We start from the raw sequence: 18,133 nt of genomic DNA, 5'->3' as shown, positions 1-18,133 counted from the left end.
GATTAACTAGAGTAAATCCTGTACATACACATGCAAGATGCAAGCCTGAGGTTGAAAATCCTGTATATGTGGAACAGTGATGGATGGATGGTTGGTTGACAATGTGTGATTTAGTCAGCTGGGAAAACACTACTGGCTGATATTAAGGTGAGAAGGAGTAACGATAAGCTTGTCAAAGTATTTCTCTTTAACAAAGTTTGCAAATAACTGTACATACTAGACACTTGAGTGGTCAATAACAAACATCATTTGGGAAGAAAATACCCAAACAAAATGTTTGTTTCCTGATAGATAGCAAACCATTTACTTCAGTTGCAACATAGATTTTCAGTATTTTATGCCTCTGCACTCTAGATAAACCTACATTAATCTTCAATATGGCAAAGCTCAAATGTCTCCCGAAAGCAGGTTTTTCACTGACATAAAAAAATAAAATCCCCCAAAACCTATATAATACAAGAGTCATCAGAAAGATCCCACCCTATATGAAAACTTAAATCCAACTTGTTTCCATGGAAACGTAAAAAAAATTAATAATAAATATTCCTAAAAAGCAAAAGGCACCAGTTCAGTATGTGCCTGGTAGACATGCAAAGTTTTGTAAGAAAGCATGTTACGGTTTTTGAGTTATGCTCCGGAAATGAACACCACCCTTATAGAACCTAAGTCCAACTTGTTACCATGGAAATGTAAAAAATAAAAATTTCTCAAATTCCTAAATAGCAAAAGGCACAACTTCAACATGTGACTGATAGATATGCCAAGTTTCGATCAAATACACTGAATTATTTTCGAGTTCAAACTGTCCGATCGCTATATCTCACCGCATTATATGCCGGGGGGATAATAAGCATGTGATTAATTAATTGTTTATTAAGCAAATTTATCTCTGCAGCCATACCAGCCAACTTGTCTTGCATCAAAACATGTACGCTGATCCCGTGAAGATCCGGGGTGAAATTTCAGCAACCCAGCAAGGTGACAATGCTTGTCGTACAAGGCGACTAACGGGATCGTGTAGTCAAGCTCGCTGACTTGGTTGATGCATGTCATCCATTCCAATTGAGTGGATCTATGCTCATATTAATCACTGCATTGCCTGGTTTTATTTACAGATCACCGTTCCCATCAGTAGTATTGGATAAAGCCGATTGTCGGATGAACGAGACTTATTTTGGCCTTAAATTGTCTTTTATATCATTGACAGTGATTGTAATGCATCATGGTTTCGATTAATTGTTACGCAACAACAAACAATAGGTTAAAGATATACCATTAGAGTACCATTGAAGGGGTGAAATGGGGTTTAATGTCACATCCAAGATTATTGCACGTATATAGCCATGCATGTGCGTGCGTGTTCCTGCAGACACAGTATACCGACTGAGCCGACCAGTCCTTGTTTTTTGCCCCCTTATTAGGAGTGCCATGCAGGGTAACAAGTATTTTTGGTTTGACGTGGCCGGGGATCGAACCCACGACCTTCTTTTCTCCAGGTGAACATTCTACCACTTGACCACTGCGGCAGTCCCATTGTTTGTTTAACCACTGCACTAAGCAATATTCCAGGTATATGAGAGGTCTGTAAATACTCAAATCTGGATCAGACATTCCAGTGATTGACATCATGATTGACATGCATCAACCAAGTCAGCAAGCCTGACCACCCGATCCTGTTAGTCGTCTCTTATGACAAGCATGGGTCGCCTTTTACCGCAAGCATGGGTTGCTGAAGACCTATTCAATAATTCATGTACATTTTGGAATGGTTGTGGACAATCGATTAGGATACCACTATGGGGCAGCCCGTAGCTCTGTGTAGCGACAACTCGAAACTAAAGTCACTTATAGGGAGCAAGACATGTTTTCCGCACTTATTGTTTGTTCGTGCAGTGTTTGGGACTGGTTGATATTCTGAATGCAAATGACATGGTATAGTATAGAAAACATAGTCATCTTTACAGGCAAGCAATCTGGACCAAACAAATCATTAGTTGGCGAAGAGAACACCTTGTGTGACATGATATGACACTATCAGCCAGGTCACACATCATAACCATCTGTTTAGAAGTCTCATAAGAGGCATGAATATGTGAACATGAACATCATTTTCTTGCATAATTTTGAACACAGATCAATCAGCAATATTCCAGCCACATCCGTGTCCTGTAAATATAGGACCAGGACAAGAAGTGATTGAAAGAGCCAACGAGCCAAGCCATCGATGACATGTATGATGGCACACTCCAAACAAGGGAGTCTGACCATTTAATCACCATTTTAGTTTGCTGTGATGAAATGTAAGAGCATTTGTAATTATTGCCAAAAGAATAAATAAACAGAAGCATGTGACATACCCAGTTTTGGAACAAGAATAAGTGAAATGAAAAATATAAAAATGTGTGGCCTTAATGTGGTATAACTTATCCCCCTAAAAAAGTCCAAATACTAAGAAAAGAAAAAACTTGATTCTCAAGCAGAAGCTCTGACAGCATTCACCCATGAAAATACTTTATTCTGCTTCAGGCCAAAATCTCACTATACATTTCTTCCTTCTTTTGATCCTGGTGTGGAAACATCCTAAAAGAAAGTTTCCAGCTTCTAAATCCATTTTTAAATCAACACCCCTCACATCACCATAGTCACCACCAAAACAAATGGGTCATGAACTACAATCCTGTACACTTGACGTTTGCGGTTTGATCCCCATCCCATGTTTGGGGTTTCGGGCGAAATGGAGTTAAAAGCTGGAAACTATGTTCCAGGATGTTTTCACAAAAGGATCGAAAGAAGAAGGAAGAAATGCACAGTGTGAGATGCATAAGTTTTAAAATTCTTATTTTTACAGCCCAAAAACAATATTTCATAAATAAAGAAATCCACTTACCATTATCAAGCACAACCTCTTTTGATTCAGTGGCTGCAGGTGGTGGTGTCTGTTCCTTTGCCATATCTGCCACAGAAACAACAGTGGGGGTAGGGGCGGGAGCTGAGGCAGGGGGTGGAGTGGGGGCCGTCTTCTCAACAACCTCTGGTTCTGTTACTGGAGCTTCAGTCACAGGTGGATTCACCACTGGCGGTGCCACTTGAGCTGGTTCTTGCACAACAGCCACCTGAACAGGTGCTTTAACGGGAGCATCCTGAACTGGTTCCTGTGCAACAGGTGCTTGTACTGGAGCAGCTAGTGTTGGTGCTTGTACTGTAGCCACTGGTGTTGGAGCTTGCAATGGAGCCACTGGTGCTGGAGCTTGCAATGGAGCCACTGGTGCTGGAGCCTGCAATGGAGCCACTGGTGTTGGAGCTTGCAATGGAGCCACTGGTGCTGGAGCCTGCAATGGAGCCACTGGTGTTGGAGCTTGTACTGGAGCCACCTGTGTGGGTGCTTGTGCTGGTGCTTGTGAAGCAGCGGGCACAAATGGCGTAATGTTCTCCACATCAACACGGAACGGTTCTGTGAATGAATCAGCATCAACCGGACTGCTCTGGTCCTCGACTTGACTTGGCTCTGGGGCGTAGTCGACGCTGGATCCAGTCACTTCCGTTTCGCTGTTATCGGGAGGCGGGGTTGCCTCTTTCACGATAGGTTCATTAACTGGCACCTGTTGTGGGGGTTCATCCACACAGCTCTCAATTTGAGCATTTGATGACATGTCTTCAACAGATTGCTCATTTTGTGTTGCTTCTTGTACTTCTTGATTAAAGTCTGGCTGTGCAAGTTCTGGTGACTGGGAGTAGCTTTGCTGATCTGTGAGTGGCGGGCTACTAGCAGTGTCCTGGCCTTGTGTGTGGCTGGATGGAGGGTGACCTGATCGTAATGTGGCAGCTACTTGGGCAGCAAACTGTGCAGCTATGTCCCCACCACTAGGAGGTGGGCTACTCTGGAATGCACAGAAGACACTGAGGTTAGGACTAACATTTTCTTGCATCAAAATATTAAGATGGATTTAAGTTTTATTTTTATGTAACACTGTACTCAACATTATTCCAGCTATATGATATAGGCCTGTATACATGATTGATTAAAGCCACACTCAGCAATATTCCAGCAACATGACGGAGGTCTGTAAATAATTTAAGCTGGACCAGACAATTCAGTGATTGACATCATGCGCATTGATCCACGACATGACATGTATCAATTAAGTTCACGAGCCTGACCACCCGATCCTATAAGTCGCCTCTTATGACAAGCATAGTCGCCTTTTAAAGCAAGCAGGGGTCTCTGAAAACCTATTCTATCCCGGATCTTTATGGGTTCGGCCTTTATGAAATCTTGTCCAGACACCAAGCCTGAGCATTTGACTCATTAAGTCATGTTTTCAACCAGAATAGGTTGCTGGGAGCCAATTCTAACTCGGCATCTCCACACAACCACTGCTACATGGAACTACACTGTTAAAAGCATACAATCATTCTACCTCTGGAGCTGGTTGTCCAACTGGTGTACTCCTGGCACTGCCACTAGGTGGCGTTGTCTTGGGAGCTGCCTCTGCCTCCGTCTGCACCTGCTGCCCTGAGTTGGGGTCGATGATGGGAATTGGGTTCCGTACCCGCTTTTGTAGTGTTGCCGGAGGTACACCAGATGCAGAAGCTGGTCGCTGAGGTTGAGCAATTGGCACAGTCTGCCCCTGTTGATGAGAGTGATTGAGTGAGTGTATGGGTTTTGCACTGTTGTCAGCAATATTGCAGCTATATCACAGCAACCTGGAACAGGCAAACCAATGATCGACACAAGCACATCGATCAAAGCTGTCAAGGTACAAAGATCACAATCAAACAGGATATGGCAAAGAGTGGATAATCTTTTGTTTTACAAATCAATATTTGCGAGGTAGCCATAAAGAAGCAGTTGCCCAAACGTCACATGGCATTTACGTAACTGTGACTAACTGCGAGATGTTTCATGAAGCATTTTTACAGCCGAAATGTGCACAAAGAGAATACATTATGACATACTTGGCCATGTGTTACGAGGTATTCAAGCCTATTGGTACATGTCAAAATAATAGAATTGTGTGCAGATTCAATAACTGTACCCAAAATCATACATGCAGCCATTGAGGTCATCTGATAAACATTACTTCTTCAAACAAGTACTGGCTCATAGACTCTGAACACTCTTTGAAACAATGAATGAAAATTTCCTCTGCCATGAAAGATCTATTGCAACATGTCATGAGCCATTAGTGAGTGAGTATGGTTTTATGCCGCTTTTAGCAATATTCCAGCTATATCACGGTGGGGAACACCAGAAATGGTCTTCACACATTGGACCCATGTCGGGAATCGAACCCGTGTCTTTGGCGTGACGAGTGAACGCTTTAACCACTAGGCTACCCGACCGCTCCTCATGAGCCATTAACTCCAAAGAGGAGTTGGGTTTAACAAAGTTATTCAGTTATTTAGTAATATACCAGCCATGGGACGCCAGTCTATAAATAATCTGGACCGAAGAATCAAGTGATTGATATTTTTCTCAAAGATCCATGCAGCTGCCTTGGAGAATGATGACACAAAAACAAGCAAGTCACTGAGCCTAACCACTCGATCTACTATAAGTTGACTTATGACCAGCATAGGAGACCTATTTGAACCCAGTATCTCAACAGACTTACTCAGTCATAAAAATGACACATGACAAGAGTTGAAATAAGTGAGATGTTGAATGTTTGTGCAGTATTATGAATAAGTGATGGTTGCATTCGATCAGTAAAAAAAGATGTGTAAAGATATTTGAGTATGCAAAATGAAAGAGCTACATTGGGTAATTATGTGTTATGGGTCTCCATGCTGGAAAATACAAAAGAACTATGAAGTTCATGGATAAGCGAAACATGTTCTTGCCGTTCCTACATTTGACAATTGGTTTGGTGAGTGAAATAGTGTGGTTTCAGGATGTTGTTTGCAACAGTCCATCAATATCATGTTGCTGGGTTCCAGTGATAGGATTCACACATTGCATGGATTTGATTTATCTCAGATCTCAAACTAAGTGTCCGTAGGAGGCAAATGTTGGAAGTTTTCTAATTCCCCCCTCAAGACTAATTATTTGAATTTAATTGGGGTATCTTTAATTTGGGATTTCACAGCATTTGTTGCTGAATACAGGCCTTGAAAAATTACTAGATATACGGAGATTGTCACACAAGTGTGTTTGGGGGATGGTAAATATCCTGTGTATCCGCCAAGGTAAGCTAAATACAATGTCTATTCCAAGCGTGATAGCTATTTTATCATGTCATACTTCAATTCTGTGATCGAAAACTCTCTTCCCATCTCTCACAAACATTACCTAAACATTGCAAGTTTTCCTGGAAGTTGCGCATTAATATATATATTAAGCCAGAAGGTTTAGTGATGTGTCAGTCGGACAGAGACAACAGTCAATATACACTTGTTTCTTACACAGTGGCATAACTACATGAAGGCAAAACAACAATTGCCTTCACAAACTGTCCTACTTGCCTTTCGTAGCTATTAATCTGTCTGTCTGCTAGAGTAACTGCCCCTTATCAGAGGGAAGCTACTCTATCCGTAGTGTATGAGACGTCACATTTGTTGACAGTCTGCCTGTCCTGTCATAACGTTACGAAGTGCATTCAGATGTACACACAGTGACAAAATGAAACAAGGTAACAATTCGGACATATTTCGGCCAAATCCAACTGTCTTAATATAGGGAAGAGTTTCCAAGCCGTAAAGGTCTTCAAGCACAGATATGGAAACGGATACTGCAAGGCAAGTGTCCTCGCTATATTGTTTTGCAATTTATATCTCCAAATTTGCCAAAACTTGTGAAATGCCTTAGCTATGTCACAGTTAGACACTGATTTTCAGAATATTTTGATAATGATAGTTCCTCCAGATTCCTGATGGTTTATTCAGTCACAGTGTCCAATGACAAGGGTGACGCCATGTTTTTTCGTAAACACTGAAAGTAGTCACTACTTGACCTTTGATATTTGCATATCTATCCACATATAACCCCAAAAGATATCGTTTTATCCGTTGGCTTTATCCCCGCCGAGAAAACCACCCATTACATGATAAATACATATATCCCTTCTTTGTGCCCATCTGGTAAACAAACCAGACCTTTGGCTTGACAAGCGAATGCTTGAACCACTAGGCTACCCCACACACCTCTAAACTGACCTGGAAACTTGTGATTATGATGACCTAATGCAGAATCATGCTAATTGCAAATACTGCAAGAGGTTGTCCATATTACGTTGATTAACTTTCGCTTACCCGCTCGTGTCTGGGGATGTCTACTGGTACTGGTGCTTTCGCCTGTGACCAGTGAAAATGTTTTTTATAGGACCAGTAGATTTTCATGACAAATATGGTTACATATAACTTTTCAATTCAAAATTCATCCACAATTGTTCACTCTAATGTGGAACATACAAACAGAAAAAGATTACACACAAGCAACTTTACAATTTCATGTGTAGAATTGCTTCCAGAAAAAGTGTTTCAAATAGGAACATTTTGAGAAAATCATTTTTGTGTTCACATGAATAACTGTACCATTTTCCATATTAACACATTAACGAGAAAAAGACATTTGACACAAGTAGTTTTTTCCAGTGTCAAGCTGTTAAGTATTTGATCTTTTCAGTAATTTCTCATGCAAAGGGAATATGAATCCAAAATAACATCAATATTTCAGAAAGTGTTCCAGACATATAACTTACATCACAACATTACAAATTGTTCACATCAGCAAAGTGAATACAAGCAAAACAAAGGCCTGAGTCAGCACATTTTCATGTCATGAACACAGTAACATGTTGAGGCAAGCATGACATCAGCAACACAGGAACATTTAAATGATTATCGGGAAGCATGTCAACACACCTGGTAGTATACTTGGAACTGGGGTGCACTGCCATACTGTGCTGTGGGAGGGTTTTGATACTGCGCTGTGGCAGCTATCTGCTGTTGAATGGTTGTTTGAGAGTTTGGAATGGCATGATGATACTGAGGGGTTGGCATTCTAGTACTTGGGGGATACTGAAACACAAAATGGAATGATTAACTCCAGCCATCATCATGGAAAACATTTAAATGTTGGACATCGCAGGTGTTCTTGGGAAGGTTAATAAGTCTTTTTGTTTGTCAGTGACCAGTGCCACACAAAAAGCTTGCCTGAAAGTTTTTCAAAAACTATCACCAATTAAGACAACCATTTTTAGAGCCTTTTTTTCCCTTCTCAAAAGCATAAATGTCAACAGTTAATAGTTTTAAGCAGATCTTTCTGTCAAAATCTAGTAAAATCCTAGATATTTTTTATATTTGTATACATATCCTGTATAACTCCTTAATTACTCTTGTCACAAAAGGAAAATATTCATTAAGGAGTAATGCAGGGTAAGTAAAACATATGTACAGTACTCATTTCCTACAAGTGATGTTGAAACAACTTCATCATTGTTCTTGTTCTGCCCTCAGGGTCTCCAGTTTTTATAAATCAAAGGATCCCCCCAAACATAAATTTTTAGCATATGTTTGATGATTTTCATTCTTTGTGTGATAAAGATTCAAATTTTCTCGCACAAGTTGGGTAGGTGGGTATGAACACTGACCATTAATTGCCCTTGTTGCTGCACCATGACGCTCGCCGTGGGGTAACCCTGGCCCTGGGTCTGCCCCATGTACGGTCCGTACATCTGGTACGTGAGATTTGGTTGGGGCTGAGGCCCCATGTAGCGCGGGGGCCGCATCCCCTGTGGCTGGCTACCAGGAAAGTATTGCTGGAACAACAAATGATGGAGAATTATACATCATAAACATTATTGGAAAAATAATCTTTAGCATGTAAAAATGATGCTTAACTACAGGACTGCTGTCTAACTTCATTCCAACCACCTCAGAGAAAATTTATTAGACTGGGGTCAACAGACCAGCAAGTGAACGGGTGAATGCTGCTTTAGGCTGTAGTGAGTAACAGCTACAGCAAGGGAGAGTTAATAATCCAATCTGGACCGGACAACCAAGTGATTGATAATGGACACACAGACCACCATGGTTTTTTTTTTTGTTTAATGCTGCACTCAGCAATATTCCAGCTATATAACGGCAATCTGTAAATAATCAAGTCTGGACTGACCACCATGGTAGTTGCCTTATACAACTTACAGATAAGCACAAGTGAGTATGGATCCCAGAATCCCTATGGGGACAGATTGGTTGGTTTGTTGTTTAACGCCGCACTCAGCAATATTCAAGCTATATGATGGTGGTCTGTAAATAATCGAGTCTGGACCAGACAATTCAGTGATTAATATCATGAACATCGATCCACGCAATTGGGATCGATGACATGCATCAACCAAGTCAGCGAGTCTGACCACCTGATCCTGTTAGTCGCCTTTAACGACAAGCATAGTCGCCTTTTACTGCAAGTATGAGTTGCTGAAGACCTATTCTACCCCGGAATCTTCACGGGTACATGGGGACAGAAGGACCAATGGTTGTTTCATGTAACACTGCCTGCCCCAGATCCTACATAGACAACAATGGGGACAATATAAACTTACAGGACTCTGTGTGGTCCTTAGCCCCGCTTGCTGTTGCTGGAATATACCCTGCTGCTGAGGAGCAACACCGGGGGCGGGCATCAGACCTGCCGCCACGGGCTGCTGCTTATTCATATCATGGGGGACAGGTGCTTGCTGAACTTGATAGCTCTGAAACACAAACAAACCCAATTCAAGCAGTCACTTGGCACAAAGTAAACCCCTTAACATAAAGATAGCTGCAAACTTTCCCAAAATACAATCAGTATTTTGTTACCATCTACGAGACCAAAGCCCAGTAATAGAATTCACCTACAGACATGTGATTCTGAATATTGTTTAGATGTCATACCAGTCGATAAACTTATAGCATAATAACGACATCATAAGCATCAATCTTAGCAATTGGGATGCGATGACATGCATCAACCAAGTCAGCAAGCCTGGCCACCCAATCCCGTTAGTTGCCTCTTATGGCTGGCATGGGTCGCTGAATACCTATTTTCAGAAGTCGGTCACATGCAATCTACAATGTTGATTCAAAAATACCATATATTCTTTGCGTCCTGAGGAACTCGCAATGCAAATAAATTGCGTCCACAATCAGTTTGTATGTGTACAGGTAAAACCATTTTGTATGCCACAGAAGAAACAGTACATACCTGGACCTGTGCGTAGCTGGGTTGCTGAAAAATCTGAATTTCGTCTGTTCCTAGAAAGAACAAACAGAAATAAATTAAGGAATGACAGAAATTAACATTACACAATATTGCTTGTAGAGTGACAGCAAGAACTACATAAGCCGACTTAGTACCTTTTCCTTCACTTTACTAATACCAATTCATGTCTTGTATTAAATGTTCAAATCTGTTTACCTCAGAATTCCATCCATTTTAGTTCCTCATCTACCTTTTTGACATGCACTGCATTCAGAAAGTGCTTTAATCTTTCAGTGTCAGGCACTCTACAACATGTACACAAGTATTGTAAACTTACTCAGCAGTGGAGGGGTGTGTCCTGTAGGGGGGGCGGAGCTGAGATCTGGTTAAGGAAACAACATGGTCCACATTTGCCAAACATAAAATGGTAACTAGTAAGACATAGATAGTGACAGCCATATCCATCAAGAATACATAAAAATTGACTGATTTGACCTGTTATTTGGGATTGTTGTTCACAAAGGGATAGGTGATGATGAAATGATCAATAATTGTCCAAGTAAGACAAGTTCTATGGATGAACAACTTCAACTATTTGTAATAAAGAAGTTGTTCATCCATAGAACTTGTCTTACTTCATCACACCAACTTCTATATGCCACTTAAAGATGCAATAATTGTCCAGACTGAAGCCTGGAAAAGGCATGTGAATGGTTTTCAGCAGGAAACACTTATGAAAGTGGTCATTGTTTGTCACTAAAATGAAACCCATATGCACAGGCATGGTGGAGACATGTGAAGCATGACAAATGGACATAGCCACTCTTCAGTTCTGAATTTGTGAGCAATTGTGATATGCAGATGCATAATGATTTTTACATATATCATTGATACTTTGTTGATGTCAAGGCAGAAGACAAAATATATATACTTGCTCAAATTAGTTAACTGCCCATTTTGCAATTTGGATCACAATATATCACACCGGAGAAAGTTGTGGAGACATTGTTTGGATCAATGCAATATACTATGGTCAATGCTGGACTGGCTAGACTTGGTCTCCAGCAACTTCTCATACAGTTGGCTGTGCACAAATCCTGCAGTCGACCGTAATCTGCATGACAATTTACAAACCGGATTTCGATTTCATTGATTTCACTCGTTAGTCCAGCCAAAATGTAACTCCATAATACCAGCCTAGTTCGGCAAGGGTGGAAACTGGACATCGGGAAGATGATCATCGCTTTGTTTGGTAAATTATTTTCAATTACAGATTGACTTCATACTGATGGAACAATGCGAATTCAGTGTTCAACTGAACAGTTTCCAGGTTTTCGATGTGAACTAACATTCATGTGGATTCCAAGAGCTACTAACCTTCAGCGTTTTTACTTAAGCACAATCCCATAGATGCAATGAGTAAATCCTGTGCATTTAACTCATACTGTGCCTTAGGAGCTTATCCTTGAGATATTCCTTTTCAAACTTTACTACACTGAATGCCACTCCAAGTTATACTAAAATGCCTTATAGAGCAAATAATTAGAATATCACGCATGTGGACTGCTCCCACACTGATAAGCAGACACACTGCCTGCAAAACCCTACTTAAGGTAATCTGGTCATGAATAACTTACTGGCAAGCAAGGTATCACTGTTCAAAATAAATATATACACATTTAGTATTATTTACTATTTGTTTAATAAGGTGTGATCATCAAAATGTTAACAGTAACCACAACAAACAAAGTTTTTGTTTAAACTCTGGGTTGGCCGACATAATTATATAGAACCAGCACTTGCGCCACAGAAAAAGAAATCACTATTCAAAAGTTGATTTCTTGTGCATGATCTTTTTAACTGATTTCATCCTATCCAAACACACATGATTCATCATTAATTAGTGTGTATTGATTCAGGCGATTCTGTGTATTGTTACAGTGTCAAGACGAGACTTATGTCACAAGAGTTGCGCTGCGATACAAAACAATACAAGCATACATACAATGTGTAAAATGGAATGCAAACTCAGTGAAATATTTGTAACATGGCATTCACATGGGTTCACATTATTTGGTCTTATCTAAATTTAACCATTAAATAATTTTCTTCATGATGAAATATCATTACAAGTGTTGGGTCAGTCAAAAACCTTACATCATTCATCCACAAGCCCAAAGTGCCTGATATTTGTGACATAATCAATTAATTTATCCTGAAACAAAATGACAGGTCATTTGGGCATATTGAAGAATTAGTTGTGGATAGGTTGGTTGGTTGTTTAACGCCGCACTCAGCAATATTCAAGCTATATGACGGCGGTCTGTAAATAATTGAGTCTGGACCAGACAATCCAGTGATTGATATCATGAGCATTGATCCACGCAATTGGGATCGATGACATACATCAACCAAGTCAGCGAGGCTGACCACCCGATCCTGTTAGTTGCCTTTACGACAAGCATAGTCACCTTTTACGGCAAGCATGGGTTTCTGAAGACCTATTCTAACCCGGAATCTTCACGGGTCAGTTGTGGATAGGAGTATATCCATGACTCAGCATCAGTAGACCTAACTCAAATTAGTCCACAAACAATTTGATCCTGGAAGTTCATTATGTAACAGAATTTGTTTGTTCTTTTAACGCTGCACTCAGCAATATTCCAGGTATATGGCAGCAGACTGTAAATAAACAAGTCTGGACCATCATGAGCATCAATCCACACAATTGGGATACAATGAGACATCTACCTAGTCAGCAAACCTAACCACCCGATCCTGTTAGTCGCCTTACGGCAAGCATGGGTTGCTGAAGACCTATTTTACTCCGGATCTTCATGTGTCTACAGGTTCTTTGAGTTAATATTTCATCAAAATCTCAGTATCTGTTGTTTAACGCCATTCTCAGCAATATTCCAGCTTTGATGGCTGTCTGTAAATAATGAGTCCAGACCAGACAAGTGTTAATCATCATTGATCAAGTGGCCAATCATTAAAAGGTGTGTCAAATGGATACAGAAGTAAAATCATGGCACAGCCTGGATTGAATAAAAAGTTGGGCTATGCATTTCTTTCACAATAAACGAAGTCTGGCCATCTGATGATCAATTAAGTTCCTATGTGTAGTGTTCTGCCCAGAAACTGTACAAGTGGGAATTAGGATTAATGGGGACACACTCATGCAATGATACAGGCTATTGAGTGAGTCGGTGAATTGGGTTTAACGTCGCTTTTAACAGTATTCCAGTTATATCGCGGTGTGTCAGCTTAATGTGGGAGGAAAGCCCGAAGTGATGCAGGTCTCAGACAATTACCATCCGTGCCCCTTACAGGCTATTGATGCAGAATCACCTGAAGTAATGTTACTGATACACAGAATGTTTCACATGGCATCTTTCTCAGATGTAACGTATTGCAGCAGCAACAACATCCGATGTCACACCTTTAGCCTCAATAGTATATTTGTTATCACTGCAGTTAGCATGTCTCTTCAAGGTACTGGTTTTGAATTTAGCTTTGTCACTGAATTAGAATTCCTATGATTTATACAAAGCTGACATGTAGTATTTCTTTTCGAGTTATGCTGCAACCATATGAGGTCATGAAGCCAGGTTCATTGAAACTTTATACTTTTCTAATTTTTTAATTCCACTGTCAGGTGCACCATGCTAAACATTCTCTGTATCCCAAACGTTTACTTGTGGTTGGCGATTCTGCGGTCTTTTGAAGCAGACACATCTGTGGCATTATCAGAACTATGACAACTATACTTCCAAAAATGAGCAAGCTTGATTCTGATTGTACTATTTGAGACTTTCAGCCAATTTAAGGTAGTAAATGAAATGATAATACAATAAATTGAGAAACTAAGTCAACAAAAATCAGGACATTTCCATTCATTAATTGAAGCAGTTATCCGAGTAATGTGAATTTTTTGAAACGGTCGGCAACCCATCTACATGAAAGCGCCCAATGTCCCATCGAGCAGAAATATTTTGTGCCAATCAAGAAAATAATGCAAAAATCATGTGAGGCCACTGCCTTGGTAGAACACTATGTACGACAAGCATAGGCTTCTGGGGTCCATTTCTAACAATCAATATGTAGTTTTCACATATGATATGGCAAAAATAAGATGGAAACTGCAATTACCCATGAAAAGATAGGATTTAACTCAAACTGAAACAGTGTAATGCTTGTCCGAAAAGTGATAAAATATAAGGACATCCACTTAAAAGCCGGAATTTCTTCCTTGTTGAAAATGCTAGGAAAATGTTTTTGCCTGTTAGAACAAGACAGTGTTTCACAGGGTGGTTCTATTGAAATACCAAATTACAACTGATCTACCTTCCTGTTGTATGCAGTACACAGAGCTCCAGATAAGCTGCGTATCTGCGTAAAAAACGCATCAGAAGTGCAGAAATACGCAGTAAAATAATATCCAAGCGTATCAAATACGCAACGAACATTACAGATACGCTACAAAAATAAAACTTGTGCGTATATTCAAAATATTGTGAAGTAACCCTGCGTATTCGATTGGCAAATCAGCAACTTATTTTGAAATTATAAACGGGCATTCTGTCAACCTTGCCAAACTCCACGATGACAGTTACATCATGATCATTTGCCATCACACTTTCTTGTGGAAGTATCGTGGTATTTTTGAGTCCTATAAAGCTCTTGAACCCACACAACACCAGTTTGCAGGGACTAGATGAATAGTGTTTTTAAATATTTAACTTAAATACCCACATGTGTAAAAACTAGTGGGTAACAGAAATTTGAATACCCAGATAGAATAGCTGATACGCAGTGATTTTAAAATACATAGGTAAAATACCCACAACGCCAAAAGCTTATCTGGAGCTCTGAGTACACGTATTTCAGTCACAAGAAGTCCTATCGACAATTGTACAGGAGAACAATTCTAATGAAAACACCAAGTTCAGATATATTCTAATTCCAATGAGGGGGGTCTGAAACGGATTACAGAAATATGTGCAAGTAACTACATAATAATGTATTCATCTCGGGACAGGTGTTAAGGAATTACCTAAGGCTATAAGCTGTTTCATACATGCATAATAATGCATGAATACTTTCTTTGCTGATCATTTTACCTGTAAAGGTACCTTTTTAGGCCCAAACTGTCATTTTGGATGGGCTCAATAAGGCAGATTTGTGTTATTTTGATAAATGCTATTTTGATAAATGCTTTTTTATAGCCTTTTTTAACCATTCACATTTTTAAAATGAAGCCAGAAAAACATTTTACTGGTATTTCCCAAAGTACTTCTTTATGATTAGGCAAACTAACTCAGGCTTGTACAAAGTAGCAACTAGCATCCCCGAATAGTGGACCATTCCATTTTAAACACATGAAAATTGTTTCCAAAATTAAATGCTATTGTAGGTTTAACTTTGTCAAAATATTGTTTTTTTTAGAAATACACAAAATACAAATAAAACATGAGCTGTTGACTAACAGTTTTTTTTAAAGACCAATGGTGTCTACCCGTGCTATTTATTTCTTAGATGGTTTACGCGAAATACCATTTCCATTTTACTGGCTTGGGATCGGATCCAACATGACCCAACAATATCAGCAGCTGGTGAAAACCCTATATATGTAGTAACAGAGCATATAGTGCATAATTCATCAGACAACCAATTTGGATGAAATGTGGAGGAGACGTTGACCTTTTCACAGCTGCTGGTCCACCCATAAATGTCACACTAACATTTCATGAATGAAATAGCTAACAATCACCATCCATGTAATTACAATGGCTACAATTTATCTTTAATTGATGGAGTGTAAATTGATGACTTTATCAACTATGTTTCTCTATTAACAAATATATGTCTTTCTGTTAAAAATTCACAGCACAGTGGATGTGATTAAAATGAAGTCCATGTATATTTGTAATGAAATGTATATTTCCATGATCAAATAATACATGATTACAGTAGTGAGCATGACCTTTTGTGTTGATGTAAACAAGTACCAGTTGCAGACATCATGGGAAACTAACAGAGCTCCAGATATAATTTTGAGAAATTGAGTTTTTACTCAAAGGTTTCTATTTGAGTGAGTGAGTTGGGTTTAACGCCGCTTTCAACAGTATTCCAGTTATACCACAGCGTGTCAGCTTAGTGTGAGAGGAAAGCACACAGTGATGCAGGTCTCAGATGTTTACCACTTGGGTAAAACCCACCAGCATGGGTATGGGGCTGACAAACCTAGAAACATAATCGGGGCGAACTGGGATTCGAACCCACAATCATAGGTTTATGGCGTGCCCAATTCATGCAACTCTGTACAGCGAGTTTTTCATTTATGGCACGTGTTTCTGCACACAAGTTAAATGAAAGAAATTGGGTTTTGAATAGTAGGGGGTGGGATGGGGATGGGGTTTTGTACAGAAATATGCAACTTATCTGTGGCACTGGAACCTCTCTACAGTTACTTTTTGATTTCACATTTTATTTTCAACAAATTTGTAAACTATTTTGTAAGACTACACAGAGAAATAATACAATTTAACAAAAATAAAATAATAATAGTTACATCATGATATTAGTATGAAATGTACAGCTATAACAATGAATGACAGCCCCGGTCAAACCTTGACATATAGTCCTGAAATAAAGTAATGTATGAGGTTCAATAAAAATAATTATGAAAGGGAAGCCTCGAGTATTATGCAGGAAGCTTCATAATTTCAGAACTGAGAAGACAACAAGTGCAGGCTGAAGGAGCTGAGAATGGGTTTGGGGGTGATGTTTTGGATCATATAATGCTCTGGGAGCTTAAAGGGACTATTGTAAGCCATTACGTGATCATTTAATACGACCAATGAACAAAATCTCAATCACTTTTTCGCAACATGGTCATAGTATCAGTTGACAAGTCAAATGGGTAATAAAATGTACAAAGGGAATGACAAGATAATAAATTGGAACAACTGCACCCAACAAAATGAGCACACCAAATGTCAAAACATTAGCCTTCATTAGGCCTCATACATATTCTACACTTTTATCTCACAAGGCATATTTCAACAAATACTTCACCCTATCAAGTTTGAACAAGCACCACTCAATGAAGTCATGTTGAATGATCACAGCTTGCAACAATATGTATTTCAATAACGATAAAAATGGACTATGAAAAGAAACATTTGTTATCTGTTGATAACATATATTTCAACATGAATGGTATTGAACCTATTGAGCGAGAACATGGGTTTAAACGACGGCCACATTCTCACAGCCCCTGACCCCGCCTACTTGGAAGGCAGCTTCCTCGTTTGGGACAGTCTGGAGACGGTAAAATAATGCAAGTTTGTTTGTAATCAAAACAAACAAATATGAATGATGACATATATCTATTTGTCAAGAATCAAAGTGAGCGATAGCATTAGGCAATACTTGCCGACATGTGATTAAATGTATTGAAACACGTTGCTGTGCGCCTAAATCACCGTCTATGCCATGCATGCTGATAAGCCGGCATCTGTTTGCACTTGGAGATTGAAATATGTTCGTAAGTATTCCGCCGAGACACAAGTGATATGAAAAATACTTCTGTTTTGAAAGGATACGCAATACCTAGGTGTTGGGGCTGTGTTGCTATCTGTACTGGTGGCGATACGGATGGTTTCCCTTTCTGAACATTCATTTCAACGTGAAAAGGGAAGTAGAGTCCTTGGGTAAGGACCGTTTCGAAGCTTGTTTCCAAGCTCTATCTCCTGTTGGTGAGAAAAAGAATGATCCATTCGGTAAATCGATTCTATAAGATTGAATCAATATCGATACCAAATGAAATTTTACAATATACAAGTAGCGATGGCGTTCGATTTCCAAACAAACCTCTCAATATGGCTACAATACATTACCTGCGAGGAGATGGCTTCGCAACTTCCGGAAGTGCGCAGTGTGTCG

At 39.6% G+C, this 18,133-nt stretch overlaps 1 protein-coding gene across 2 annotated transcripts in view; it reads right to left on the bottom strand.

Annotated features, from left to right (window-relative positions):
- LOC139471722 (eukaryotic translation initiation factor 4 gamma 1-like) overlaps positions 1–18,133 on the bottom strand; it is a 42,223-nt gene extending 24,090 nt beyond the window's left edge. The window contains exons 1-10 of one of the 2 annotated variants that reach the window (XM_071254201.1): positions 18,088–18,133; positions 17,794–17,940; positions 10,521–10,558; positions 10,187–10,236; positions 9,546–9,695; positions 8,592–8,759; positions 7,864–8,019; positions 7,252–7,293; positions 4,419–4,628; positions 2,888–3,878 (exon numbers count right to left, since the gene is read on the bottom strand). In XM_071254201.1, coding sequence (XP_071110302.1) covers positions 2,888–3,878; positions 4,419–4,628; positions 7,252–7,293; positions 7,864–8,019; positions 8,592–8,759; positions 9,546–9,695; positions 10,187–10,236; positions 10,521–10,558; positions 17,794–17,870 — 1,882 coding nt within the window. In that variant the 5' untranslated portion in view covers positions 17,871–17,940; positions 18,088–18,133. Of the gene's footprint in view, positions 1–2,887; positions 3,879–4,418; positions 4,629–7,251; positions 7,294–7,863; positions 8,020–8,591; positions 8,760–9,545; positions 9,696–10,186; positions 10,237–10,520; positions 10,559–17,793; positions 17,941–18,061 lie in introns of both variants that reach the window. The other variant, XM_071254203.1, reaches the window with a different exon arrangement.

This window comes from Haliotis cracherodii, unplaced genomic scaffold (assembly GCF_022045235.1).
Source record: "Haliotis cracherodii isolate W230 unplaced genomic scaffold, xgHalCrac1.p SCAF_23, whole genome shotgun sequence".
Classification (NCBI taxonomy): Eukaryota; Metazoa; Mollusca; class Gastropoda; order Lepetellida; family Haliotidae; genus Haliotis; species Haliotis cracherodii.
This window is presented reverse-complemented; position numbering and strand designations above follow the sequence as displayed.